The 27,614-nt window shown below is 41.3% G+C and overlaps 1 protein-coding gene across 2 annotated transcripts in view; it reads right to left on the bottom strand.

Annotated features, from left to right (window-relative positions):
* Positions 1–296: 296 nt before the first annotated feature.
* SPOCK1 (SPARC (osteonectin), cwcv and kazal like domains proteoglycan 1) overlaps positions 297–27,614 on the bottom strand; it is a 267,690-nt gene continuing 240,372 nt past the window's right edge. For both annotated transcript variants that reach the window (XM_068205826.1, XM_068205827.1), the window contains 5 exons: positions 14,646–14,762; positions 7,850–8,071; positions 7,189–7,251; positions 1,975–2,112; positions 297–990 (listed from right to left, as the gene is read on the bottom strand). In XM_068205826.1, the coding sequence (XP_068061927.1) occupies positions 800–990; positions 1,975–2,112; positions 7,189–7,251; positions 7,850–8,071; positions 14,646–14,762 (731 nt within the window). In that variant the 3' untranslated portion in view covers positions 297–799. The remainder of the gene's footprint in view (positions 991–1,974; positions 2,113–7,188; positions 7,252–7,849; positions 8,072–14,645; positions 14,763–27,614) is intronic.

The following is a 27,614-nucleotide window of genomic DNA, read 5'->3' as shown; positions in this document are numbered from 1 at the left end:
GCTCTGGGGGTAGTTATGATGCTACAAATCCACCAAATACTCTCTCCTTAAGCACTCTGAAAGGCAGGTGGACTCTGTCCTCTGCCTCTAGGGCTCGGTCCATGACAGCTGCAGCATCTCTTAAGATCAAGGAGGCCATGTTCCTTTATCAAATAAAGAGTGCCAGTGAGCTGATCTGGACCCTGGTGGGAGTTTTGCCTTCAATGTGAGCTGGACTAAACCTGTTGGACTCATTCTCAAAGAATGGAAGGAAGGGAAAGTCCTGCCAGTGGGTTTTCTTCTGGATTAAACCCCTGGTACTGGGCAGCCACTGTCCAAAGAGACTTACTCTTCACTGGGACATTATAAATATAGACTAGAAAATGAGGCACCTGCTTCTCCTTCTTCATGAAAGAAAAACCTTTTTCTGATATGATCCAGGTAACAATTTATGACACAAATTCTCTGACATGAGAGGGGCTTCTAAGCCTTTGTATTGTTTTTTTTGAGTCCCTTCCAGGTTTCTTTCACAAGACAGATTTCATAAGTGGTGTAAGTGAGGATTAAGACACAAAATGGTTTTGAAACAAAACTCATTGCCCCTGTGGATAGAACAAAAATACCCCAAACCAACTGAACAAAAGCTGTATTCCAAACAGTCCTTGCTGGAAAAAAAAGTTGTCATCCAAATTAAATTGGCTATACAAAATTAAACTCAGTAGAGAGGGAATTTTTGTGCCAGGTACTCTCAGATACAATTGCAGAGATATGATGTGAATTGCAATATTGTGCAAAACGTGAGTCCTCATCATGATGGGCACTACCATATATAGCCAATTTCATCATCCTTATCATCATCTTCATCTTCATCATCTTCATTAGCTGCTCTTACATGAATCTTCAGTTTCCCTTCTTTGTCTTTTTTTGTTGCTTCAGGTTCCTCTTCCAAGTCATCCAACAATACAACAGATCCACCACTGCCAAAATCCCCTGAGGTTTCTTGCTCTTCTTCTGAAACAGGTGAGCAGGAAAGGTCATTTCCTCACAGAACACCAAATTCCACATTAATCCCTATCCTTGTCATGCAGGCCACTGTCATTTGCAATGTTATTTTTTAAATTAATTGGTTCAGCTATTGATGAAACAACCTTAAAATTTCCATTTTCATTCTGAGCTGGGAAAAATACATATCAATTGACTCAAAAAAATTTTTTTGCATAAAGTGCCCCTTATGCATTGTCCTCCTCCTAGAGGCTTGACTGGAAAATACCAGATAAGGTGCATGCAGGCCAGAAAATCATTACTCCTTTGTAAATACTTTCATTCCATCATGGCTCTGTAAACCAGGCTAAAAAAAATAAATAAAAAAAAATTTTATTTGAGTGCATAAACCTCTCTGCAAATGTAGCTATTGAACCAAAGATCTGTGACGTTATCCTGGGCATCCTGGACCTTCTAGGTCTCTGTTCCTTCTCAAAAAAGACACCAAAACCATCCCTGCACTCGAAACCATCCCTGAGGCACTCTGAAGGATTGCAGGTGACATCTTCCTTGTCTGGGCACAACAACTGATGGGTGATTTCACTTACCTACATAATATTGTCCTGTCAGCAATTGCATTGGGCTTGGTTGCTAATGCATACAATTTTACACATTTAGGCCTTCCCTCATCTGGAAAGTTCCAGTAGATGTGCGTTCCAGAGTATACAGAACAATATATTTAATCACCATGCAGAGCAGCCCTAGACCCTTAATTTTAATATCATTAACTGCACTTCCCAGGCTGGTAGCAAAAATACCTTAACAGTGGTTATTGCCTGCTAACTTGTGCTGCACCTCTGCTGTCCAAAGGACCCATGAGGGCCCCATTTGTGGTGTGAATAGGAAAAAGGAGGAGCACTTTGAACTGCTCTACTCGTGTTTCCCTTTTGGTGCTGCCAGGGTTACAGCAGTGTTAATTCCCCTGTTGTCTGAGGAAAGCAGATCATTACTCACCACAGCTGACTGTGCCTTGCTTTCTGGAGCCAGCTATCTCATTCCCATACTTATCAACACACCAGCACTGCCCCGTGCTGCCATGGCACTGTGTGGCTTTGTAATAACCTTCTTCATTGCACCGGGGGATGAAAGCACCTGAATAAAATACAAGGTGTGCTCAGTAATGCAATCCTCTGCAGCAGCAAACACACAGAGAGGGTATTATGAACTTAGCCCTTATATACATGAAGATCTTGACAATGTTGGCAAGGAAATACGTGTGATTATCTGGTGCCTGAAAGGGCGAAGGAATTATTTCTGGTGAACTCTTTTCAGGCACCCTGGTCACAGTGTATAAATGTTTGTTCATATCCAGCACACGGAGGAGAGTGTCACACAGCTCTAGAGAGAGCTTCAGTCTGCTCCTGAATGATTGATTTTCCCACAGAGCTTTGTCACATTTAACTCCTGGTTTTAAACTTTTCTTCCCAACTGGATTATTACCCCAACTTCATTAGTTCTGCATTTCCCTCCATTTGCACTCCTTCAGTGTTTATCACATGAGTCTTTCCACAACACTGTAATTATCCCTGGAAGGTATCTACCATCTGCTTGCTATTCATACTAATCTCAGGCACATCCCCTGACTTACTGAGAGCTCCCATATATAAAAGCAGAAATAATGCACAGGCTTTACAGAGAGGGACAACAGGATCTGAATCAGTAAGTCTTCAGATTTGAAGCCCAACTTTTGTCTCACAATAAAACCAATATATTTCAGCCTTGTAGAGTGTGGTTCATTCTGGCTTCTGCAGAGAGGGAAACTCTCAGGAGAAACCTATGTTATTCTTCCCACCTTTTTCAGCAGATACAGCAAATGTACTTCAGTATGAAAAGCCCTCTCGTTCTTTGAGATGAGTTAGCTTTATTCCCACTGGAGGTCAGTACATTCATTTTTCCCATCTTTGTCAATTGCTTCAATTTGAAACATGGCATAACCACACCCTTGCCCCCAAATTTCTTGTCTCAAACGATTTTTGAGAAAGTGTTTTTCTCCTTTGTCAAAGATATCAGTGATTTACTGGTGGTGGTTCAGTAAAGTTTTTTAACTAGTTCCATGTGTAGCATCTATTCAGACAGCACACGTGTCAAAGGGGCCACTTCCACTACATTTCTCACAGGAAAAGATGAATGAGAAGGTGCTGCCCAAATGTCACCAGATTTCCTACATAAAAGACATAAAAGTGGAAGTCAGTCAGTCTCATGCACACAGAGAGCTACACAAAGTGAATCTGAATATCCAAACTCATTGCTCTGCAGATCTTGTCTAAAGTTTGAGTGCTGCTAATACAGGTCTGGGAGGTGAGAAGAGAAACCTTTGAACATCTGCAGAAATCTTTGTATATCAGATCAGTTTTGGAGACCACATCCAGGAGTGAGAATATTTTCAATAATGTCAAAGCATGACCTTATAGCAGGTTTGCTAACAGGTACCACCATTATGTTCATGTACAAATGTAAGCATGCTAGCAACTACCAAAGATTCATTTCACTATTTGTAATAACTTAGTTTTAATAACAAATGTATGTATTTGCCTTGGCAGGTTTTTGTAAGTTAATACTCAGTGTTCAAAACTTCATTTCAATATCAACTAGGAAAGGTATTTTTTTCATATTTATTCTCATGTTCTGCCTCTGGTAAGAACTCCAGGTGTTTATCAAACCACACACAACCTTGGGAATAGTGCTGAGGTGCTGACTTGGAGCTGGTGTAAATCAGCACAGCTGTACCCATGTCACTAGAGCTGCCCTTTTATATCTGATCAGCATCTGGCTCCAGGGAAGGATCAAAGGGGAGACCTCAGGGACATTACAGGGTGAGCAGAGAACAGCTTCTGCATGCTTTCACTTTTCCTAGGGCAATGCAACCTTCTCCTTCTTTGAAACAAGCCTTTTTGCATGGTTTCACTGTTTCTTGTAAGGTATGAAAATGTTCCACACTGCCTATAAAAGCTTTAAAAGATTTAAAAATAAATTGTGGCCCAGGCTCACTGCCAACATAACTGTGTGTGGAATAGATTCACACTTTGGGTCACAGTGAAGAGTGGAAGGTACTTTTCCTTCTGTGTGGGAAATTCGTGCCAATTTGTATGTAACACTGGAGCTTTAAATATTTATCTATGCATACTAATGTCACAGTATTGCCAACCATCAGAGGGAGGATAGAGCAAGTCCTCTCCATTGGGTCAGGTGCAGGTGATAATCTGGAGAGGACACAGAGTGGCTGGGAACAAGAGTTGTACAACGTGATGATTCTCCCTGTGAATTGTACACAAATCAGCCTTTGTTAGAAATGAGCTGGCTACAAGCTCTGCTGTCCTGGAGCATGGCACCCAGACAGATCATTTGCTGGGTTTGGCATCAGGGAACATCTGGAGTTTTCCTCTCCAGAGGTTCCTGCACAGGCAGTGCTGCCCCACAAGCCTGGACTCACAAAATGTGAGTCCCTCCCCACAAACTGCCTCAAGCTACTGAATCCTGCCTCCCCATCTCCTCTGTCCTGGGAAGGGTTTAGTTATTCCATATAAACTTGAGCAGCACTGTTGCATCTGTATCCTCTTTATGGACCCACACCTACTTTTTTTTTTCTTTTTTTTTTTTTTTTTTCATCATTTCCTTATCTATATAACACTCCCCTTCCTTAGAGAACAGGAGAAGAATAATTATATGCTAAAGCTAGAGGTAAAAGCCTGTCAGAATTAAGTACTAGCCAGCACACAGCTCCTGGTATTAGCTATTATATTAGCTGAATCCACAGGGTTGATACAGGAGAAAACAGTGACGGGAGCAGAAATTTATTACTTTAGTGGTGTGGGAGAAGCATTATCAGGCTGCACAGTTGTATGCTCTAAAAGTACAGTCTCTGCAGTTAATTGTACTCCAGATAAATCTGGTAGGAAAAGATGAATAGTGCTGTTTACTTTGTAATTCAGTCTCCTGGGATGCAAAGACTTCATTTGAAAGCCTCCAAATTCAACATATCTAATGGCAATGGCTTTGAAGTACTTTGTTGCAACTGTCATGTGTTTTGGAAAACATATAGAGAAGGAAATATCAAAAGTCATCATTTTTATCAATGGATAAAAGTTAACAAAAGCATTCTTCATGCTAGTGCCCAGCCTGTAAGTGCTGTGCTCTCTATGTCAGAGACAGAGGAGGAAAGAGAATAATTCCGTATTACTTTCTCTGAAAGTACTCGTCTCTCTTTTCCAACTTTACCATTGCTACAAGTCACGTGTATGTTTGGGCTTCCATTTGAATGATTTTTCAGACAGTGAAGAGAAAAGACAATGTTTTCTGCTGTATAAATAGCTCTGATATCAAATTAAAATCTCCATGACAGATGTCATTATGCAGGAAGACTTTCAGGGTAGGTGAAGTAAAGAGTTCCTCTTTATATTATAATTTTCTAGCTTGTGGAACAACCTGTGCCTGACACCTTGATTTGTTGAGCTTCATCACTTTCATTCTTCTTTTTTTTTTTTTTTTTTTTTTTTTTTTTTTTTTTTTTTTTTTTTTTATTAATACAGTTGACTAGAAGTTATTTGTGCTAAGGGACCATTCTTACTGCTTTTACTTTGTCATTTTACTCCTGCTATTGTGATCAGATCCCAGTGACATGTGCTACAACCACCTGCATGTTGAACTACCTGCAACTCAGGCATCATTCTTCCCACACACCAGAATAAACTACTTATGTTTCAACCTACATGACATTTATTGCACGTAGAAAATAACAGCAAAGCATAAAATAAATATGGGACAGTCAAAGCTATCTGTTAAGAGCTGGGCTTCTTACTCTTTTAGGTGGCTTTGAAAATCATGACACCCATGAGACAGAGAACATTGTGACTTCCTCTGCCACAACATTCCCTTGAACACAAATGCAGAATATTTACTGAATGGAGCACACGCATCCCAAGTGATCAATCCTCCCTTTGCTCCCACAGCAGGAGCTGTAACTCTGAAACATCCTAACCCTCATGTGAACTTGCTATGAAAGGATGATGGATTAAACCACAGTCCCTGCGGCCTTTAGGAATGTTTATTCTTAATTTAAACCAATGAATCCAGGTTGGGATTTTTCACAAGGCACCTGAACCTTGAGTCCAAATGGCAGTGGCATCTGGGAGTGGCAGGATTTGGCAGAGCTGAGCTGGTGGCAGGGTCTGCTGCTGAGTATGGAGGAGCAGCAGGCTGCAACGTGGGAGGCACTGAGCAGCACTGCAGCAGAGCTGGGCACGCCCTGTGCTGCAGCTGGGGATGCTGTGGGAGCCTGACATGTTCTCCATGATGGGGCTGACAGCTGGGGCTGGGTCAGCCATCCTCCTCGAGGGCGAAGTGCAGGGCTTGCATCTGTCCTGCTGCACCTCAGGGGCTGGGCTCTGTGTGCACAAATGTGCTGGGACACGAGTTTTGCTAAAACACCAGCACACAAACACCAGGCCACACATCACTGGGTGATTTTAGGGTAGAGAATTAGTCACTTGAATTTTTTTCAGTTCAGCAACCTGATTTTTCAGCTATTAATTGGGAAAATGCCAGATGGGGATTTATTTAATCTAATTTTAGATATCCATCAACGCAATGTAAGTCATGAATCAATTCAGGCTCCCAATAGGCATGAGAGAGAGGGACAGGCACGACCACATCTTACAGCATGAAGCATCCTGCAGGCTGCCTAAAATGAGGTGATGTGAAATCCTGTTTTCATATATACAGAATATACTGAAATATTTTAAAGAGTGATTAGGCAAAATTGAACCCAAAGGAAAGCCTGCATTGTACCATAACTGGAGTGGAACATGAATGCATTGGCAATGCACCCGCAGTCACCCTTCAAAAATGGGAGCCTCAAGTATCAAGCAGCCTCCCAGTACTTACTCTGACCTGTGAGGTGATGAAGGCAGTATTAAGCTCTGTGCAGACAAGGCTTTGCATTTCTGGAGAGCTGTAAATTAGTTCTGAACCCGTTGCCACGCTGACACCTGTTCTGTGTGTTGCTATCTCATTATTTGTTTAATTTCATAGTGTCAGGCCTACGCTTTCTGCTGCATATTCCTGACTCAAAACATTAGTCTCTAATTGAAAAACCATTACTGCATATAAAGTTACAATAATCACAGAAGCTTTAATTAGTTGAGCAAATGAATAGCAAGTAATCGAACTTACCCAACAGACTCTTCCCTCTACTTAGCTTTTGAATTCTATTCATTTCATTCTGGCAAGGAAGACCTAAAATATAATGTATAAGAATCAGTTTCCAGATGGTATGGGACAGACTCTGTAATGACTGGCTTCACTGCTGACATGAAATGTAGGCTACTGTACACCTGGGGCTGAGAGAAGCCCATATGCTGGTACTGTACTGCAAAACAAATTTATGTCATTAGCTCCACTAATTAAAAAAAAAAAAAGAAAAAGGCAACACACTGTAGTTGAGAGTAGCGTTTGGGGGCCATTTTAATTGTTAAACCATTCTACCTCTCTTTTCACCAAACTAACATCATGCCAGCTCTCTGATTTATGACTTGCTAATTGGCTAAATTCTGCGTTAATAAAAGACTAAATTCTTGAGTTTTCTGTCAGGAATAGGGCTTATTTCTAGACTGTGTGCAGTGACACTTACTACTTTGTTTGCTTTAATGATCAAGGGATGTTAATATAGTTCATCTGTGACAATAAACATGGTTCCAGAATGCCCTTCACACTGGTGCTGGGCAAAAGGGCTTTGTAACACACCTGCCTGCCAATGAGCAAACTCCACAGGCAGGCCCTGAAACACAGGGAGAGCCAAAGAGCTCCTGTTTGTATTGCAAATGGCACAGCTCACCGCCTGGCTTCTGGAAGCAATAGCACCACTCGTTGTTGGAAAGCTTCCCGTCTTTGAAGGAGTCGCAGGAGTTGAAGAGGGGCTTGACACACGGCTCGTACTTATCCAGATAAATGGCACTGATCTCCGAGGGATCCAGCAGCAGGTCATAGTTCATGTCAAGTTTGTTGAACATCCAGCCTAAGGAATCCTTACAGATTGGTAGGATGCTGGTGTCAAATCCTGTAAGAAGACAGGCAAATATTCCCCAGCTGAACCCCGGCATGCCCCCGGCACAGGAGCCACTCTAAGGTGAAGCCTTGCCAACTTTTCTTTTTCTGGCTGGACTCTGAACATTGAGCTGACTTGCCCAAAGCAGAACAGAATCCTACGACTGAACTGATTGTGTAAAGCTTAAAGCCCAAGCTCAGCTACAAACCAGAGCACTACTCCCACTCTGTGGGAGCTGTGGGGTAGAGAGGGCTGAGATTCAGAAGTGTTTTCTGTAATTCAAAGTCATCGCTACTCAAAAAATTCTTGCTTTTTTTTTTTCCTTCAGTCCTCAGTCCAAGTGTTTGGGCCTGGTTCCAGGAAATTGAAATGTGATGAGAAAAGGCTGCATCCACTATATTTTCAAACTAGACTGAATCTGAATGCAATTTAAATCCTGTTTCCCAGACTCCTTTCTAGTTGCCTGATCATATTCTTTCTTGCTGTGCTCTCACCTTCTACCTCTCATTCTTGCTTTTCACTTTTCAAAGGCCTGTCTGTGGTTTGTGACAACAAACTGCTTTGAGCTGGACTAGGAGCTGCCTGGGGGAGGCAGGGGGACAGAAGGGGTGAAGTGTCTCTGTTCCTCACATCACTCTGAGGGAGGGCACAGCTTCAGCTTCTGGAGCTGCCCAGAGCTGCCCATGCTCTTGTATGCTGTACCAGCACCTTGCTGCAGCAACACAGGATTCTGCTTCTCCAGTGCTTTGGAAACCATCACCATCATTCATTTTAATAGCCCAGATTCTTCAAAGACTGCTGCAGCAGCAGTGGTTATCACAGAAAGCCCCAGTAATGCATATAGATACCCGCTGTGTATATGAGTTCCAGTATCCTGCAGTCTCCAGAAAAACTGGCATGGAGCATTCTAAATCCACACTGTCATGGTATTTTTTTCAATGCTTAGACTAAATTCCAAGTTATCTACAATGTAAGGAAGTATATTTGCAATACAGAGATAATAAATCTGATAACAAGGGTACTGGTTTCAACCAGAACTCAGAAACATGAATCCATTGGTTGGGGATTTGCAGGGACAGAGGGCTCCTGACACCCCGGGGCTCTGGTGCTCACACTGCTCCAGCTGGGAGCAATAACCTGCCTGTGCACTGCTCACTCTGCTTTGGGCCATGTAGAGAAACCTGATGAGCTTTTTCCTTCAGCTGCAACTTTCACTGAAAGAGGTTAAGCTTAGCTTTACTTGCTGTACGTGTTCCTTTCAGGATGCTGCTCTGTTGAAGTGAAAGCTGAGATGTTGCTGGAATCGTGCTGACAGTTTGTTCAAGCTCTGCACCCTACTTGCTATTTTAGGCATTAATCCAAAGGAGAGCAGGGCTTTTTGCTGGAAGCTGTGGTTTTTTTGTATGCAGCTGTGGCTGAAGGTTGTCAGTGACACAGAGGGACAATCAGAAGGGTTAACTAATGGGAAGGTTTGTGTCATTCATAATACATGTTTCTCTAAGGAAAGAAGAAGGTAATGCCATTTCCTCAGGGCTAGAGGCAGCTCAGGCAGGGAAGAAAGAAATCACGCTGAACATTTCATCACATTTTTATGCTGTTATCTCCCATAACATTATCTAATCATGTTGTGCACAGTGAAAAAGAACTGTGTGAAAAGGCTGTGTGAATAGATCTAGGGGGGAGCTGCTTGCCTTGCTGAAGCAATTAGAAATATTGACTTCAATTATTTAAGTCATCTGAAGAAGGTAAGCAGGATTTGGTCGCTGTGCAATCTTTTGTCAAGTGAAAGGACTTAAGATTACTCACCTTTGCCTTTACAGAGCAACAGGAGCAGGGCACCCAGTCCTGCCCTGTGCAGGTGTTTGCTGCCAGATTCCCCAACCCAGGGCAGGTTAAAAGTAGTCAAACAGGCAGGAGTGGATCATTCACCTGCAGGGTGGAGCTGGGATCAGCTCCAGCTATCCCATTTTAACAGTTTACAGGAGAAAAGAGTTAATTTGCAATGTCTGCTGTTTTTCTGCACAGATGCTCTCTCTGACAATGGACTTCACACGCCGTGGTGGCATTACTGCTGCAAAAGATGAGCAACTCTGAGGTGTGTTGTATCATCAGTTGAGTACGGTACGTGTTGCTCAGCCCTGATGGTCTCTAAAGGTCATCTGGCAGGGATCAAAGCAGGGAGGAGGAGATCCTGGAATAACTTTGCCCCTGACAGTGCCTGTAGATTATTTCTGAGTCTGGTTGTCCTCCCTGTTGGGAAATCTCCACCTGCATGTGCCATGGGGGTAACCACCAGCCTGCCCTCAGCACAGGTCTGTCTGAGCAAATCACCAGTAGTGACTGCAGTGAGTTCAATCTGCTCTGTGACACACCACCAGGGCTTGATGGGAGATACAGCTGGGAAAGGTCACTGGAGAAGACAATTACGTTAACTGAAGAAATTTTGATCATAATTTCTTATAAAAAGGGAAGCTTTCACTGTTGTGACCAGAGTTCCAGATTAGATTTATCAAGAGGCTGGTTTACTAAACAGTGCTGAATTATCAGACAATGTGGTCTGGAAGTCCTGAAATACTGAAGTGGTAGGTGTGACAGAAAGTCCTTAGCTAGATGGTTATTATCAGTGGAAAGTTAATTCTTTAAATGTCCCCCAGTATGTCGTTGAAGGTAAATAGCAGCTCCACTTCATATTGTCTCCTGGTAAAAGATACTGCCCATAAATTGCATCTGCAGCCCAAATCCAACAATCCTGGATGCTCTCAGCACCCAGCACCAGGAGTGAAACCCAATGTCCCCTTAAATGTTCAACACAGGCTCTGACTCATGGCAAAACCAGGGCAGCTTTTGGAAAATGCTTTTTGAGCTCACTTACCTTCACTGGGAGGTCACTGTGCTCCCACCAGCCTGGTGAGACCAAGTGATATTGAATGAATTAACTTCTTTTTAGAGTCTTTTGATACACTTATCTATAAGTATGATGCAATTTTCTGGATGAAATAACCCATATACTATAATTCTGTAAAGAATTCAGTGCTTGGTTAACAGGCTGGATTTCCAGCACAACAGACCCAGAATAAGCAACCTCAATGAGAACTTTTCTGCATCTTTCTGTTCATCAGCGCACTGCTGCAGTGCCTTTGGTGAGAAGCAGGAGAGAGGTGCAGGCTCCACATCCCTCTTGGCTCCTTGGCAGAGGCTGCCAACACAGATGCCAATTAATGTCAGCTGAGGTGGTGGCTGCTCTCATTTGGACACCTGCTCACAAGGACCTGGACTAAGACCATCTTGTTCCTCTTTTCAACTGACAGCTGTTCAGCATCCTGACAACTTTCATTCACTACAGAGCTGGAAGGAAATCAAGCTGGTGACCTACATGTAAAAGTCTCTCATCCCGTTAACACATAAAATGCTCCACCTCCTCAGAATTAAAATGGAATTAAATTTTAAAAAGTCTTTAGGTGAAAATCCTTATTAAAAATAAACACACCTTCTGGCATGAAAGAATTATTTTCCCCCTTCAAGAGTTGACTTACATTAGACATTTTTATTTTATTAAAGTATATTACAATTAAATTAACAGGGGTATAATTAACCTAATTTCCCCTATTGCTTAAAATAAAAGAAGGAGGAGAAGAAATGTTCCCCAGAAAAAAATCCTTTATATTGCATAGACCTCTAGTAAAAGAAAAACAACACCCACTCCAACCAAGGAGACTATCTGGATACAATATGGGGATGTTATGAACTATCAACAGGCTCAGGAGCAATTTGAATCTGATCTTGCTACCTAATTAGTTTTATTATTTCCCTATGTCAAAGCATGTCCCTGAGTTTCTTACATCATTTATTGAGGAACTTTTAATTGCACAAAGCCTTCAGAAGACAAAGTACCCGGCCCACTGTGCTTTGCTGGGATCAGAGAGCTCAGGGAAAGAAGGTTTGAAATCTAAACACAATAATCTTCCTCATCCTTTTCCTTTCAAGAGAGTTACAAAGAAAATAAAAAGGAGTGTACTTTTTTCCTTCACCTGGGGGGGTGAACATAATATGCTCAAAATGCTTATTTACACTCACACTAACATCTTGAAAAATTAATGTAGCATAGAGAAATCTCTGCTGGAAGACCTTCTCTGGACAGCTGATGTGTCCGAGGCATCGTAGTCATGGCATCCCACCATCTGTTCCTTTTACTGCCACGGGGGCACATCCAAAATGGATTACTTGAGGATGTTCATGCCTTTTCAAACCCTGCAGGCACAACCAAACCAGTTCAGTTTAATGGAGGGATGTGTGTGGTGAGGAGGGCACCACAGGCTGAGCCATAAAAAAGGGCAATGTGTACATCAGAGCATGTGTGTCCTGTTTGCCAGGATTCACAGACATCCTTTTCTACAGCGTGGGTATGTGAACTTTGCTTTGAATTCTGAGCCCTGCTTAAGGTGTCTTTCATTTTTACAAATGTTTGATGTTGGAGAGAGCCAAACACCGCTGTCCTCACCCTGTGAGTATTTTCAGTGCCACCAGAGAGAATGTGAGCTGCAGAATTTGGCACGTGCAGATTAATTCATGAGTACTCTTGCAAAACCTCAAAAAGAAAAACAAGCCCAAGTTTTATGGCATTTAAAAATGGCTTAGGCATCTAAACTCATAAAGTTTCTTTCTTTTTTTTTTTTTTTAATTGATATAGAAGAAAATGTGCCAAACTAAGTCAACAGTGTAAAAACGAACATTGTTGAGATCAAGTGTTTAAAATCTTCGGGCAGCCTTTCAAATAAAAGCTGCCAGGAATCAAACTAAACTAAAAGGAGATAACAGCTCCTCTGTGAATCAGAGCAAACACTGCAGAATTACCAGGAATGTTTTTCTCACTGAAATTGCTTAAGGAAAAGAAAAAAATAAGACTCAACACCTGTAGGATTTGGCCTCTGGCAAGGTCATAATGAGGATGTCACAAATCATCTGCATGAAAACATCCTTTTGACATCTGATAAAATGAGATTTCCTGTGATTCTGGGCCTAGAGGACTTCAAATAAAGTTTAAAGTCTCTAAGGCTTTCTGTCATGGGGTTTGAAATGAATTCACATCTGGAAGCCACGATTAACTGTACATCCAGTTGCTTTTTGCACTGTGGTTCGGATTCTCTGCATAAGAATATCTTTTTTCGGAGCACTGTTTCAGAAATAAGTAGGACATGTGGTTTTAAAGATACTGACTTTGTAGTAAATACTGTGCAAAATAAGGGACACATGAAAAAAGATCATTTACACAGAACATGACTTGTTTCACCACAGAGTTTTAAGATGTGTGGTGGAATTACTGGGTTTGACTGTAGTTTTGAGCAATACAGCCAATAGTATATTGTGTCTGTACGAAGAGGCAATCTGTTGCTACCCCAGCTCAGATGTAGCACAAAAGAGAGAGGCTCTGGAGACCTGGACCAACAGAAAATGCCCACCCTGATGTGCTGGGTCTGCCCTAGTGCCCCTGTAGCCTCTGTGGTGTCACTCTACAGGGACACCAGATGAAAAGAGCCATATAAGCAGCAGCTGACTGGACCCTTCAAATTCTGGGTTTGGACCCTGGCTTTAGACAGCTCATCCCAGAGAATCAGTGCAGTGACAGTGAGGCACACACCTAGATAAAACTTGTGCATCCTACTTTGCAGCCCAAGGGCCCATGTGTTTTGGGACACTGTTTAAAAGAATTAATGAATCCTTACAGAAAGTGAATTTACATTGGCTCTCTGATGAGCGTGACCTCTTTTAATGCTGTTATCTGAATCTTTCCCCTCCCTGGTGGCTAAATGACATCAAAATCAGTCATGTTGGCTTAACCCACAGAGAGTAAATGTCCTCTAGACTGTTCGTCTTCTTCCTTTCTTAAAAAAAAAAAATCCATCAAAGGCGGCAAAGATGGTGTTATTAAATACCTAGGACACAATGGGCTGCAGCTTTCTTGACCATTTAACTCTTCTGGCTCCATGGCTCAGATGTGGATGTTTTAATTATTCTTTCCCGTACATAAACTGTTAGCAGGAAATTTTAAAGTAAAATCTAAGTGAGTTTTTTCCAACACTGGCATAACGTTCCCTATGCTTGTATGCCATATTTTCATCTTATGCCACTGACATTGTGTCAGAAAATGCCTGGTGATAAAACTGGTGGTTAAGCAGAGACCAGAGTCCAACCCCAAGTAATGATTTGCATGCAGCCACGTTGAATTGTGATGGAATTTAACTGTACAGACACAAACTATACCATAATAATTAACCCCAGAGCTGGAGAGAACTCCCTGAGCAATTTCAGTTACTCATGCAGAGGTGATCTCAATGGCCTTCAGACAGTTATTTGCCTGATTAACTTGGGAAGGTCTCTCTGTCTCTGACTACAGTTTGGGCCAGAAAGAGAGGACAGAAGGACTGCAGCTCCTTCAGAAAACAGCATTTATTTGCAGGATCAGGTCTCTGCTTATTCACTGCCACCTGCCTGACAGGTTATTGCAGCACCAGCAGCAGTGCTCAGTTCAGTTCTCTCAGGCTGGGAAGCTCCTACAACACCCAGTGTTCAAGGGGAAGGGGTTTCTTACTGCCTTGCGCTGTCTCCGAGCTCGTGGGTTTGATGACACGATTGGCATCCTCGTGAAGGGCACCGAACCAGTCCTTCAGCCGCGACGCCAGACTCCTCAGCTCTTTGTCTGTGCAGGCTAGGGAAGAACAAAGCACAGAGTGAGTCAGGAGCACCAGGGAAAAGCCTCTCCCCAGAGAGTCCATTAGAAAAATTGTGTTTATGGTTGTAAAGCTCTCCTCATTAAGAGCTCTGAAGGAAAAAGAGAAGGTCAGGGAACAGGATGCAAGATAAAAAGAAAATGTAAGTCATTATGAATTTTAAGTTGTACTCAAGTACTTCCTTGGAAGCTGAGATGATTGGTGATGGAAGAAGTGCCACGCAGAGCTCCCTGCCAGTTGGCAATTAGAGCTCTGTGACTATTTAACTTAAATGTTTTCACCTTTTAGGATTTCAGAGAAAAATATCAGTCAAACAGATGGGGAGGAGGGACATCCTTGCCTAGACATGCTAGTCGAAAAAGATGCTAGGGATAATTTATAACCACATTTGGCTTTGTATAAGGCTATTATCATGGTAATAGAAAATATATATACTTATTTATATACAGAAAAAATTGTTATGTTGCTCTTTGTCCACTGCAAGTGAGACTCTACCACCTCTGAAGGTTGTCAATTCCATTTTGTTATCTAGGTAAAACATTTATTTTCTTATAAATTTTACTGAGAAGTATCTAATTTTCCCAGAAATTTCTGCCAAGAGATTGATGTTCAGCTGAAGCAAATATTTTTAGGGAAGAAAGCTGCATTAGTTACGAGTTTCTGTCAAAAAAAAAAATTCTTATTTCTGTATCATGTTTAGTGCTTAAAATTCACATGCTCAGGCAATTTTATTATTCCTACTGTGTACTCACTCTACATTTTAAATGACATTTCTTGAAATACAGAGCAAGACTCTATGCCATAGAGGCAGACATCCTTCACAGTCACAATAAGTCTTCTCCATCTCACTGCACATTATAATATCCCTCCTTCCACCTTATTGAGGAACAATTGAGTCCCACAGCTCTCCCAAATTTAACTCACTGCTCCAATGACAAGGAACTTGCTGATATGTCACACCTGTTCTGAGGATTTGTTTGTTCTCACACTTTAGTTTGGGACAGGAATAACTTTGAAGTTAAAAATAGAAATTGTAGCCTTTTCTAAATTTCAGCGGGGAGAAAAAGAATGATTTCCCCATTTTTTTTCCTGTAACTCTGAGGAAGTTTGATAAATTTTCCTGTGAATGATAAAGATATAAAGATCAATATCCCTCTAAAGCTGAGTCCAGGTAAGAAAAAAATCAGGTCTTAAACAAAAACATCCCATCAATGTAAAATAAATGGAAGACAACACAATACTAATTGTGAAGTGGCCTACCTTGCTGAAAAAGCTACCACTTTATTTTCTCACTTGAATTAACATTACATTTTACTCATGGTAAACTATCTTATCTTTCCAAGTTGGATGAAAAAAAGAGGATTCATTTGTCCAAGAAATGAGTCATTTAGTTTGATTGTGCAAACCTGATAGTTATTAAATAATCATGGTGACACATGTCACCTTTAGGAGGCCAAGGCTGGAAGTCTGGACTACAAACATCCATTCTTGTGCCTTCTGGACAGGAACACTGAGCTTCACAGACAGTCAAAGCCCAGGAAAAAGAAACAATAATAAGGAAAATACCTTCCAGAGCCATTTTCCTGACTCAGATTTGTGTACTTCCAAACACAAAGCCAACTCCAGACACCACAGCAACCCAAATTAAGCCAAATGTTTTGAGGGACACTGGATTTGCTCCTGAACTCACCCTGTATGGAGGGCAGGAGCAAGGAGCACACGCACCCTGTCCCCCAGCCTCAGCATCCTGCAGGATACCCTCCCCAGGGCCAAATGAAGTCTCTCAAATCTCACAAAGTGGTCATTTGGTGTGAACTGCATTGACTAGGGTAATAGGAATCCATGCTTATAAATTGCAATACAAACCAGGATTGAATGCACAGCATAGGTGGGACAGAAGTAATTAATTAATGGTAAACAGAAGTAATTAATGGTAAATCAGACTTGAAACAACTTGTCTCTATAACTGAGCCAATCAAACGTGTCAGGGTCGGTAAAATGCCATTTGTAATGAAGTTGTTACAGTTTTTCCATGTCTGTAACTTCAGCCATGATGAGAAAGAGCTTTTTTTGAGGGCAGTGTTTGAGAGTGAACTCTGGGTGAATTTATTGCTTTTGTTTTTGCTGACCACAAACCCTGCAGATTTCCTTTGGAATTTGATCTGAGGCATGATTGATAGCAAGCCCAGAACTGGAATTTTTGTGCATTCTGGATAGCTTTCCTGTGAATAACTGAGATATTCCTTAAGTATGCTGCTTAAGGATGATTCCACAGTGAGGAAGATGTTGAGGTTCTCTCGTAGGGCTGCAGTCTTTCTTCACTAGAATAAATACGGTTTCGTGAGACAAACAGGAGCCAACTTTGCTATTAATATGGAGTGAATAATAAATTTCTGGACAAGACTTCAAAAATTTAATGCAAAGTTCAGTTAAATTTCTATTCAAGTATTTAATGCCCTCAATCTTACTTTCTCTTGCACATTAAAATAGAGTAAGTATCGTTTTATTTTACATTTCTTGTATTAAATTTTATTTTAATGCTGCCATGCCTGGTTAAAAATATCCTGCCTTTCTACCCAATGGAACTGATTCAATTTTTATTTATTTCATTTGAACATTATCAGAGGCATATAGTCATTCTGAATTTGGTTTGGGGCACATTTGGGACACTTCACAGTGGATTGACATTCACAGGGCAGGAGTTTCATACAAACAAAACCAGTGCTCTGGCATCCAGGAACCAGAGCACTCAATGTTTTATTTCTGGTGGTAGGGCCCATTAGTTATGTATCAAACAATTAGCTTGGAGGAGCCCCTCATCTGAGATCCTTACATATAAATTTACATTAGTAGAAGTTATAAAGCATTTTAAAGAACCCTCTTCATGAAAAATGCAGTGCAAATGCACCTCTTCACTAATAATAGAAGTTTCAAGTCACATTTCTCAGATAAGAAGAGCAGGGCTGTAGGAGGAATGGATGTGATAATGGGTCTCTTGCTATTTGAAGATTTATAAGGAGAGAACACCGGGGTTGCAGACAATATGGATATTGACATGACTAGAAGCACTGATTTAAAAATCCAGGCTGAAGAGAATCACCAAGGGAGGAGACTCTCCATAGCCTCTCTCTCACAGCTGGAATCTGTCCAGTCAACTGTCAACAACCATTTAAAGCTCTGGTGCTGTGAAACAGACCCAAGTGCAAACATATGTAAATAGGCATTTTCACTGCTGTGTGTCTTCTCCCAGATAAGAGACCCTGGCTTCAATTCCTTTCCTACACCTCTTAAAGAGAAAACAACCCAAGTTCTTTACCCTTGCTATTTCATTGGTGTCAATAAAGGTTCTGCTGTAGCAGCCATCTGATATCAGCCCCTCCTGTAACATTAATTCCTGGATCCTTCCCTGCTGATGGCTCTGAGGATGTGCTCACAGCCCATGGCTTCCCTGAGAGCAGCAGGCTGGGATGGCAGCTGCTCCAGGCAGGGATGGAGGCAGGCTGGGTAACAGCCAGACCCCAGCCTGAGCACAGTCCCTGCCCCTGAGGTGGCAGTGGGACCTCGAGCAGGGGCAGAATCTGTCCCTTCTCCGAGTCTCAGCAATGAGAACACAGCGGGAGGATGTGAGAGCTGCTGGACCCAAAACCATCCTCAGATCTGCATCTGCTGATGTGACAAATTATCCTGCAGAAGTGATTTATTAACAAGCACCTAAAGTGCAGATTTATTACCGAGGGTGAAGCACTTGGACCAGCAGTTATTTATTCCTCACAAACTGAAAGCACTGTTGCTAAATACCTATTTTCACCAAGCAGAAAGCATTAATCTGACCTAATGGAAAGCCATTAGCATGCTGTAAAGGCTCAGGCTTTTATGGGCCTGCTTTTGTTATGGACTTTTGCAGCTCTACAGATACTAATCTATATACATTGGAGGTGAAAATTAGCAGTATAATATTTAATTTCACTCTTTCAGATAGGGACTTTCAATAGTACTTAGTGATAGAAATCAACATTAAAACTGAACTTACTTGTAGATGTGTAAGATTAAATCAATACTGAATCACATCTCATTTCTACTCCAGCCTAGAAAAGCAATATTGTAAAATCTCCATCCGCTAACAAAATAAAAAACCCCAAACCTCACAACTCTAACTGTAGTGAATTCTAAACAAAACTTCATACTTGGGAAACACATTCCTGCAGGATCATATTAGTATCTCACCTGCTGCTGGAATATTCTGGCGCTGTGTGGCTAACAAGAAGTCCCTATTGTCCAGGAACAAGTTACAGTGGTAGGTTACACTGTCTCCCAACAAGTGAAGTATGCAGCCAGATTCACAGAATGTGTACAAAAGGTTTTGTGTCATTTGACTTTCCTGGCATCTCTCTGGCATCTGTCTGTTGCCTTTTCACTCCTGCTGTTCTTATTCTAATAATAATTCTTACAAATAGTACTACTTTCCTACCAAGTACTTGTGGAGAGGTTCTTTGTGTTCATATTATTGTTATTAATACTAGCTAGTCTCTTAGGCAGATATTGAGGAGCCCTGAATGCCAAAGGGATGCACACCTGAGAGGTGGAACAGCTTTCACTGCTTCTGTATTGTAGAAGGAAAGAAACTGCAAATGCAGGGAAATAACAAAAAGGGGAGGGGGGGGAAATTGGAGCTTTAAAAAATGCATATTTAGTTACTTTAGTCAGGTTAGTGTTCTTCCCATGCAAATTAAATCTTCAGCTTAGGGACATGCCACTTCTTTTTAATAACCTGCTTAAGGATGCAAATGTGCTGCATGGAGCAGAATCAATGGGTTGTGGTCGAGGTGACCAGCCACAAAACGTAAATAAGAAACAGAAACCTTTGCAAGAGAGCCCATGGATTGAGATGCTTTTTATTCCCTGAGCAACAAGAGGTAGTGGATGTATTACTGGAGTCCAGCCCTGCCTGCTGCCTGGCTCACAAGCAGAAACCAGCTCTGCTGGTAGCACATGTGAGTGGTAACAAACTGACCAGTTATTTGTCCTGTGAGCCTGGAGGACAAGTCCATTTAGTTTTGATTAAAATGTGATATAGCACAAACCTAAATGACATTGCCCAATAGCGATATATTCCTCCACTTAGAAGTAGGACAGGCATTATTTCAGCAATTCAGAAGGGAAAAACTCTAATTTTTGTATTTTTGAAGACTAACTCAAAATTATATGGTAAAACATACTTAAAAACAATGTGGCAACACTTCTTAAAAAGGTTTGACATAAATGTACCTTAGCATGGAGGTTGACATGAGATCTTTTGTTCTAAGTACTAATTTTTATATTATGTTTGATTTTTGCATGCTTTGTAAAAAGAAAATGCAGCAATTTTAACAATGCTTTCTCTGACAACCGTAATTACCTTTTCTTGTAGGTAACTCAGCATCTTATTTCACCCTGATATAATTGTGTCCACAGGTATGTTGATTATTAAAACAGACAGTTAAAAAAATTGCAGCATATTTTGGGCGGAGAGGGTGTGTCTGCTCCCAGATATGCAGAATAGTGCTCTAAACACTGCTGCTGCAGGAGCTGCTTTGAAAGTAAGCATCAAGATAAATTCAGGGCTGTGCTCACCTTCCACTTCCAATCCAGCTCCACACAGGTGCATATAAACATACACACATCTGTGTGACTTGCAGATGACTCCCAGGTGTTTTATACGTGATGTTTTGGTGATGCAACTCTGGTGATAATGGTCTCCACAAATATTTCACTGTTCGTGGCTGGAAGGAGTAATGCTCTAATTTGCTCTTTTCATCGAGGCCTTAGGCAACTTCTTATAACAATAAAAAATGAAGTATTATGCCAATAATTTTATGGAGTAGAAAGGAATGGATTGTTTGCTGTTACTACGAGGAAAGGCAGTGCATTCCAAACATGCCTTGCTGGTCCAATCAATGAACAGCTCACCTGTAAAGTCGCTCCTGTAGTCACCAACACTGCATGATAAAGCTCTACGTGGATGTATTTGTCTCACTGCATTTTTGGCACTCACTGGCTATCCCTCCACAGGGTTGACACCTATGCTGATAACCACCTCTGATCCTCCTGTCACTTGTTTTGCCTTGTCTCACTTACATATACAGCAGCAGATGCCAGGATCCTGCAGCTCAGACTTTGAGATGATTACAGGAGCAGCTGAGTTATTGGGATGATAAAATAGGCTTTGATCTGAAGCTTCTTTAAAATGACACATTTAAAACACAAAGCTCAGCTAGAACTGTGTGAACCAAGATTGAGACCTACAAAGCTCCCTCAGCTCTGGAGGCAAAGTGTACATCTGCTTTCCTAGCACTTACTGCTACTTCCTTTTGTGCTCACATTCATTGTGGAAACCCTGGAAAGTGCATCTTTGCCAGGTGATTGAGAACCCTGGAGTTTTATTTTAAATACATCCAAACTACAATGATGGTGGGGGACTTTCAGAGCCAAGCAGGAAGCTTTTGGGAGTAACATCCCTTGTGACATTCTGGCCATGTCAGGTACCATTTAAAATGTTATCTCCTGCATGGTTCTTAGCCTCCCAAAATTCATTTGCCAGCTCATTCTAATGCCCTCATTCAATTCTGTCATAACACCTGAAAGGTGGAATAGAGTTACATCAACTGAAAACTAAAGCAGAGCAAATAAAAATATCTGAGTGGACTTTTCCAACAGTTCATGCAGCACTCTGGATTAAAAAAAGGCTTTTTTTAAGGCATCATCTCCCTTCTTGCCTTCCTTCTTCCCTCCCTCTCTGTTTTTCACACTCTGAACAGACGTCCCCAGCAGATCCCAGAGAACAGACTCCAGCTGGCTTTAGCTGGGGCCTGTCCAGCACTGGCCAATCTTTGCAAGAGGGCTGAGTTCTTAGAAAAACTGACCACTGGTCTGAGATTAAAGCAGTGTTTAAAGTAAACACACAGCTCACAGCCCATGGGAGATTTTCACAGATACTTGACTTTGCTGCCGACAGCTCAGCCGATATTGCACTCCAAGGCATTGGGAATAACAAATAAGCAAAGCTGGAAGAACAATTAAGAGTGGAAACAAAACTCACTGTGGTTAAAATGAAGAAATTGTGGGACGGTTGTTTTTAGACAAAGGGGCTACATAGTGTGTATATTTGGGCTTAAAATGTAATTGTTTCCCACAGACCTTCCAAAGGCACAGCTGAAAAGTTTAGAGATGACCTGCTGAACTTCACATCCAGGAGGCTGTTTTACTCCACTTGCTGAACAAAGAGAAATTTTAGATTCTGATCTTCAGTAAAAATGTTCTGAGTTACAGTAGCTGGAAATAACTTGAGCTGGTGATGCTAAGGGCAGCTGCTACTCTTCATAAAGAAAATGGCCTTGAGATGGAAAGAGTAAAATTCAGGAAGTAAAATTAGTAATTTGAAAGTATTTGAGAAGAAATGGGCAGATCTATTTATGTCCAATTGGAGCAGGAAAGCAACAGCCAAGAATAAAAATGAAAAGACTATTTATAGGGGAAAACCACAAAAACACAGGGTGATTTCACAGAATGCCTATGTTTAAGCATAAGCATATGCACCACTTCTCACAAAGAAGTTGAAAATATTACTATATATGAAATGAGCTGTAAGACACCTCCAATTTTTACAGTTCCTTGTGTAAACACAGATAGACCGAAACTGAATTAGGAGAAAACCCAATGGCAGTAGATAGTTTTTGTAAAGTGTCATAGTAAAAAGAGATATTCACTGTTATTTGATACCATTCTTTTAAAACACAAGAAGGTGGTTCATAGGATAAAATTACTTTTACACAAATCTGTTCTTCTGACACTACTCTATCTCTTTAAGTTTGTTCAAATCTAAAAAGGAGGAGCTCCCAGTTGGTCATTGGGTGTTTTTTTTGTTTTTTTTTTTTTTTTTTTGTTTTTTTTTTTGTTTGCTTTAATGTGAAAAGCTATTATTTTTATGGGCAGCAAGATCCAAATGCTAGTGTGGGCTGGATATGCTTGTTTTGGGGTAATGGTTGGGCTCTTCACCCTCACAGTAATGACCATTGCTCTACCTGAAGACACAAACTGCAGAACATTGTACAGAAAGAAAGAAGCAGGACTCTCAGTGTGCAGCCTGAGTGGATCTAGCACGGGGCATTTCTAGAGTGACAGTGAGCACTAGGACTGAGCTGCTTTCTCACAGCAAAAAAACCCATCCCACATTCTTCCCAGAATCCCTGCTGGGATATAGGATACTGCCTAAAACCTGCAAAGGGACCCAGGAGTTGATTGGAAAGACTCCTTCTTCCAGGAACTGGTGCTCTATCAGACAGAAAAAAGGGGAAAACAATTGAATAGATTCACTTAATTTTTACTGGAGCCCAGTATCCTTATTCTCTTCCTGAGGGACCCTTGAAAAACAACAGATAAATCCAATTTGCCTGTGCTTGAGCAGGATGGAGGGAGAGATACTCGTGAGTCAGCATATGCCAGCAGAAGCTGGTTTTCCCCCTCATTAACTTTTTTGCACATCAGCTGATTTTTACTTTATACCGAGTCTATCCCTGTGCTTATTTTCTCTGTTCCCTACAGAATGTCATCACATCTGATACCACCAGGGCTTCATTAATGTAAAATGTTGTCATGTGGTGAATTATTCCTAAATGAGAAAACACAGACAACCCTAGAAGAGAAAATGAGGAGTTGTCGGACAGCATGTGGCTAGGAGCATTTGAAGGTGTCCCACAGGAATTCCTCCAGCAAATTGTTGGGAAACCTGATTGAAATTCAATAAGAAAGTGCAAATGAGACAACATAGCTCCCCTGTGGATTGCAAAGATCCCCTGACAGGGAATCAGAACTACCCATGCATTACTGCACGTTGCAAAGGCAGAAATGCACAAATACCACGAGGAAATGCAGTGCTGTGACCCAGCATTCAAGGCAGCCTGAAACAACCAAATGGAGCAGAAATCACCATAAGGAAATACAATAGTCCTGAATACTGGGAACCAAATTTGCATGGATTTATGACCTGACTAGGATTTTATTGGAGCCATTTGTACAGCAGAGCAGTGCCATTAACAGGAGCGAGGAGCAAGCGGTGTGTGAGCAAACACACTGGTCTGGGATGTTCATCCAGGTGCATTCCACTAACAAAGGCATTAGAATGCACTTCTCATTAGATGCACAGGAAAGTGCATCACAGGCAGGGCTCTGGCTTCTGGGCAGACAACTCTGTCGAGTGCTGTGGGAGCTCCCCAAAGGACAGGACCCCAGCTGGGGGTGAAATGAATAAGCATGTTCTCCCTCACAGAACCTGTGCTTGGGAACTTGCCTGAATCCACCCCGGCAAAGTGGTGGAGTGGCTCGGTTTTTAACAAACTTTGGTGCTTTAGGCTGAGGTGGTCACTGACTCCATTCTGGCCTCTGTTTCTGGACTGAAGAGCTGGAGTGCTGCTAAAGCACAAAACAAACTTCTTCATGATTAAAGAGAGGATAGCTAAGATGAGCTGAGTGTCAGAGACGGCTGTAGATAAAAAAGGCTCAAAATACTCACTGTCTGTTATTTGCCTACTCTAACATGTATTACCTCATGTAGCTACAAAACTTCATTTAATAGAGTAAAGAAAAATATGAGATGGGCTTACTAATGAGCATATGGCACTTAGAAGCTGTGGGAATCAATAACTTCAAAAAAGTATGGAATGTAGCTGCAAAGATCTCCTACTAATGCATATTTTGAAGAACCATTTAAAGAAATGTCAATTTTCTCAGCTCTTGATGCACATTTGTGTATTTTAAAAATCTTTTAGAGGCAGGCTTAAGTTTTGTGTATTCAAGGATATGGTTTATTGAAAATGTCCAATTTTTAAAAACATTTGCACTATTAAAATATTTAAAATCCAAAATAATAGAAAAGCAGCAAGTGAGATCAAAACCATCCTGTGGCATTATGAAAACCATAAGCTGTGCAATTCCAAAAAAGATAAAAACGGCTTGTGTGAAAGGAATTGGTTTTGTAAAAAAAAAAAAAAAAAAAAAATTTACAACTGTGGCTGAAAAAGCTTTGTAGATGCAATTATTATCTTTTCCCCAAAGCACAGGCAAGTATGAGAGCAAAAAAAAAGCAAAGAATAGGAGAAAAGACTGCCTGGAAAGGAGACCTCCCCCTTCCCCAGGCCTAGATGCTGACTTGCTGATGGCTTAAGTCAAAGTCAAAATAATCTGAATCTAATTTAAAAGTTCGTCATTCTGAAGAATATAAAATTCCTGGATTGTACCTGCTGAAAGAATGGGTGAGAAAAGAGAAATGTTCTGGGAGGGGGCAGCAGCAGGGGTCTGAATGGAGATCTGGGTCAGTTCCTGCAGCCCCATCCCCTGCCAGGCCACAGAAGTGCTCTTCAGAGTAAATATTCAATAACTCTTGAGTGATGCACAAAGTGGCTGTGGATCAATGTTCTCAAAGTGTTTGCAATTATAAAATTTTGTAAAAGGTCCAGCCAGGCCCCCTGGAGGACTGAGGATTTGGAGTGCAGGACAAGGCTGCACTCTGTGCAAACATCAGCAGCTTCCCAGTGCAACTCTGAAACTGGGAACTCTGAGGCTGTGCTGGCTTCTCTGACACTGCTCAGAGCTGTCTAAGGAATTCACCCTTCAGTGAAAACAGTATTTTGCCTAGATTTTTTATCAGAATGTCCAGTTCAAATCCCAGAATTGAGTACATGTAGACCATATTAGTCAAATTAGACTATGGGGCTGCATCTGATTTTCCAAGGTTCTGAATTTACATGGGTAGCTGAAAGTTCTGGGTGTCACACAATGAAAGAATTTTAGAATGTATTATTTAGTCTTCCTCCAAAAGTTGCCGTATGCCTTTTAGATTTCACTGTTCCTTTGGTGCTCCTTAAGGATGCAGGGATATAATTTCACATTCCATACCTTTCAATTTTTTTTATTTTTAATTCATTATAGAGCTGGAAGGTACTTTCCCCATTTTGCCACAACTTCCTGGACACTGAAGTATCTGCAGATGACAGGACTTTAGTGCACCATTTACTATCCCTGTCCCTGTCAGGAAAAGCAGTCATCTCATAAAGGCAGAAAAGTCTCATCATTTCATTGTGAGCTAATTACCACAGGCTGTTCTATGTGTATCTCAGTGCTAAGGATCAAAAATAATTCCCTACTACACTTGCAATGAGTGATCACAGAAATGCACTTCTAATATTAAAATCTTGGAGAAGTCACTGGGAATTTTTTTTTGTTCTTTCTGAAGCCTTCCCTGACAGCAACAGGAGATTGGATTTAAGTGTCTGTGTAGCAGCAGATGGAAGGGACACACATTCACTCTTGCTCACAGAGCTACCTCCATGCAAGTAATAATGCAAGAGGATCTTCCTCCTTCAGCTGTTGCAAAGGCAGGCAGTAAATAGAAAAAAATCACTCTTTCATTCATACCCTCTGTCTGTAAAAAGCACTACTGAAAGCCCAATTATTTTGATGGATACAGAGGAAACCAAAAAAAAAAAAAAAAAGGACTTAGGTAAATTACAATGCAAGAACTCAATGTATATCTAGAAGTATCTCAGAATTTTGCAGTAAATAATGCTTTCAAAGGAAATGGTAATCTTTCTGCATTGAAAGCTTCTGATCTTACCATCTTTACTTCAGATCACATTAGTACTGAGCATCATTACAAGAATGTGCTCTTTGAAGCATGTGTACTCCATTTTCCTTCTATTCATCATAAATACTCTCCCAGTGAAAGCATACTCTGCCACTGTGTGCACATTTTTCTTTCTAAGATTTAATTCATTTCCTAAAGAAACATCATGCAAAAATCAATCTTGCCAGTACAAGTTCACAAGGCCTGATTCGTTTAACAGATGATTTATTGACAACTGTGAGATAGAAAATAATGGAATGCTGTTACTAAGAGCAACATTACACATTCCCAACAGTGTGTACAGAGATGGCACACACAGAGGACATTAATGCTCCTTCATGGACAAGTGACACATTGCAAGAAGAAAGAAGAGAGCTGGCCACGGCTCATGGCTGGCTTCCAGCCCCTATTCCAGCTCCCCCTCTGCACTCTCACCTAATGTTATTGCACAAATCCCGACCTTTGCTGTTGTTGGTTTGACTGAAAAGTTTATGGAGACAGAGATAAGAAAGCAATTGTCCTGTTACATAACCAGTTCTTCAGAGAAAATGTGAAAGTTCCACCAAAACTGCATACGAAGGAGCAGACCACAACTGAGTGTGGTAGGTGACAGTTTGATACCTAATCTGGAAAGTACTTCTCTAGGCAGCGTCACAGACAGGGATTAAAGACTTCCCTTCCTTTTCTCTTTCCTTCTTGCCCCTTTTTCACACAGTGCAAAAGAAAGCAGAGTTTGCAGTTCTCCAGGCTGAATACACTTTGGATTTCTTAATATGGTGTATAGATCCTTTTTATCTTCTACTAAAGAAGACATGGGGAAAAGAACCGTTTCCCTGCACCACCCCTTTACCTATATATTCCACAAGAGTGGTGGGATCCTGGACTGTCTCATAAAAATAAAGAAGATCTCCCCTGAGCTGTCTTATGCTCTCATATTCATCACGACTCGAGTGATCGAATGTGACCTTCAGCAGGATAACTACTTTGCTGTCCCCAAGTCAGGCATTAAATCATCCAAATTCCAGTTCAATAGCTCTTGTAAAAGAGTCCAAGCCCTAATGTCAGGAGCTCATGCTCCTGATTCAAAGTACCGGCACACACCCTGGGCAGAGAGCATCTGGTCCCAGGCACAGAAATGCCTTTGACATCTTGCTTGTTCCTGAGGATCGAGGAGCTG

The sequence above is a fragment of the Anomalospiza imberbis genome, chromosome 15, assembly GCF_031753505.1.
Source record: "Anomalospiza imberbis isolate Cuckoo-Finch-1a 21T00152 chromosome 15, ASM3175350v1, whole genome shotgun sequence".
Lineage (NCBI taxonomy): Eukaryota > Metazoa > Chordata > Aves > Passeriformes > Viduidae > Anomalospiza > Anomalospiza imberbis.
The sequence above is the reverse complement of the archived record's forward strand: the minus strand, read 5'-3'. Positions and strand labels throughout refer to the sequence as shown.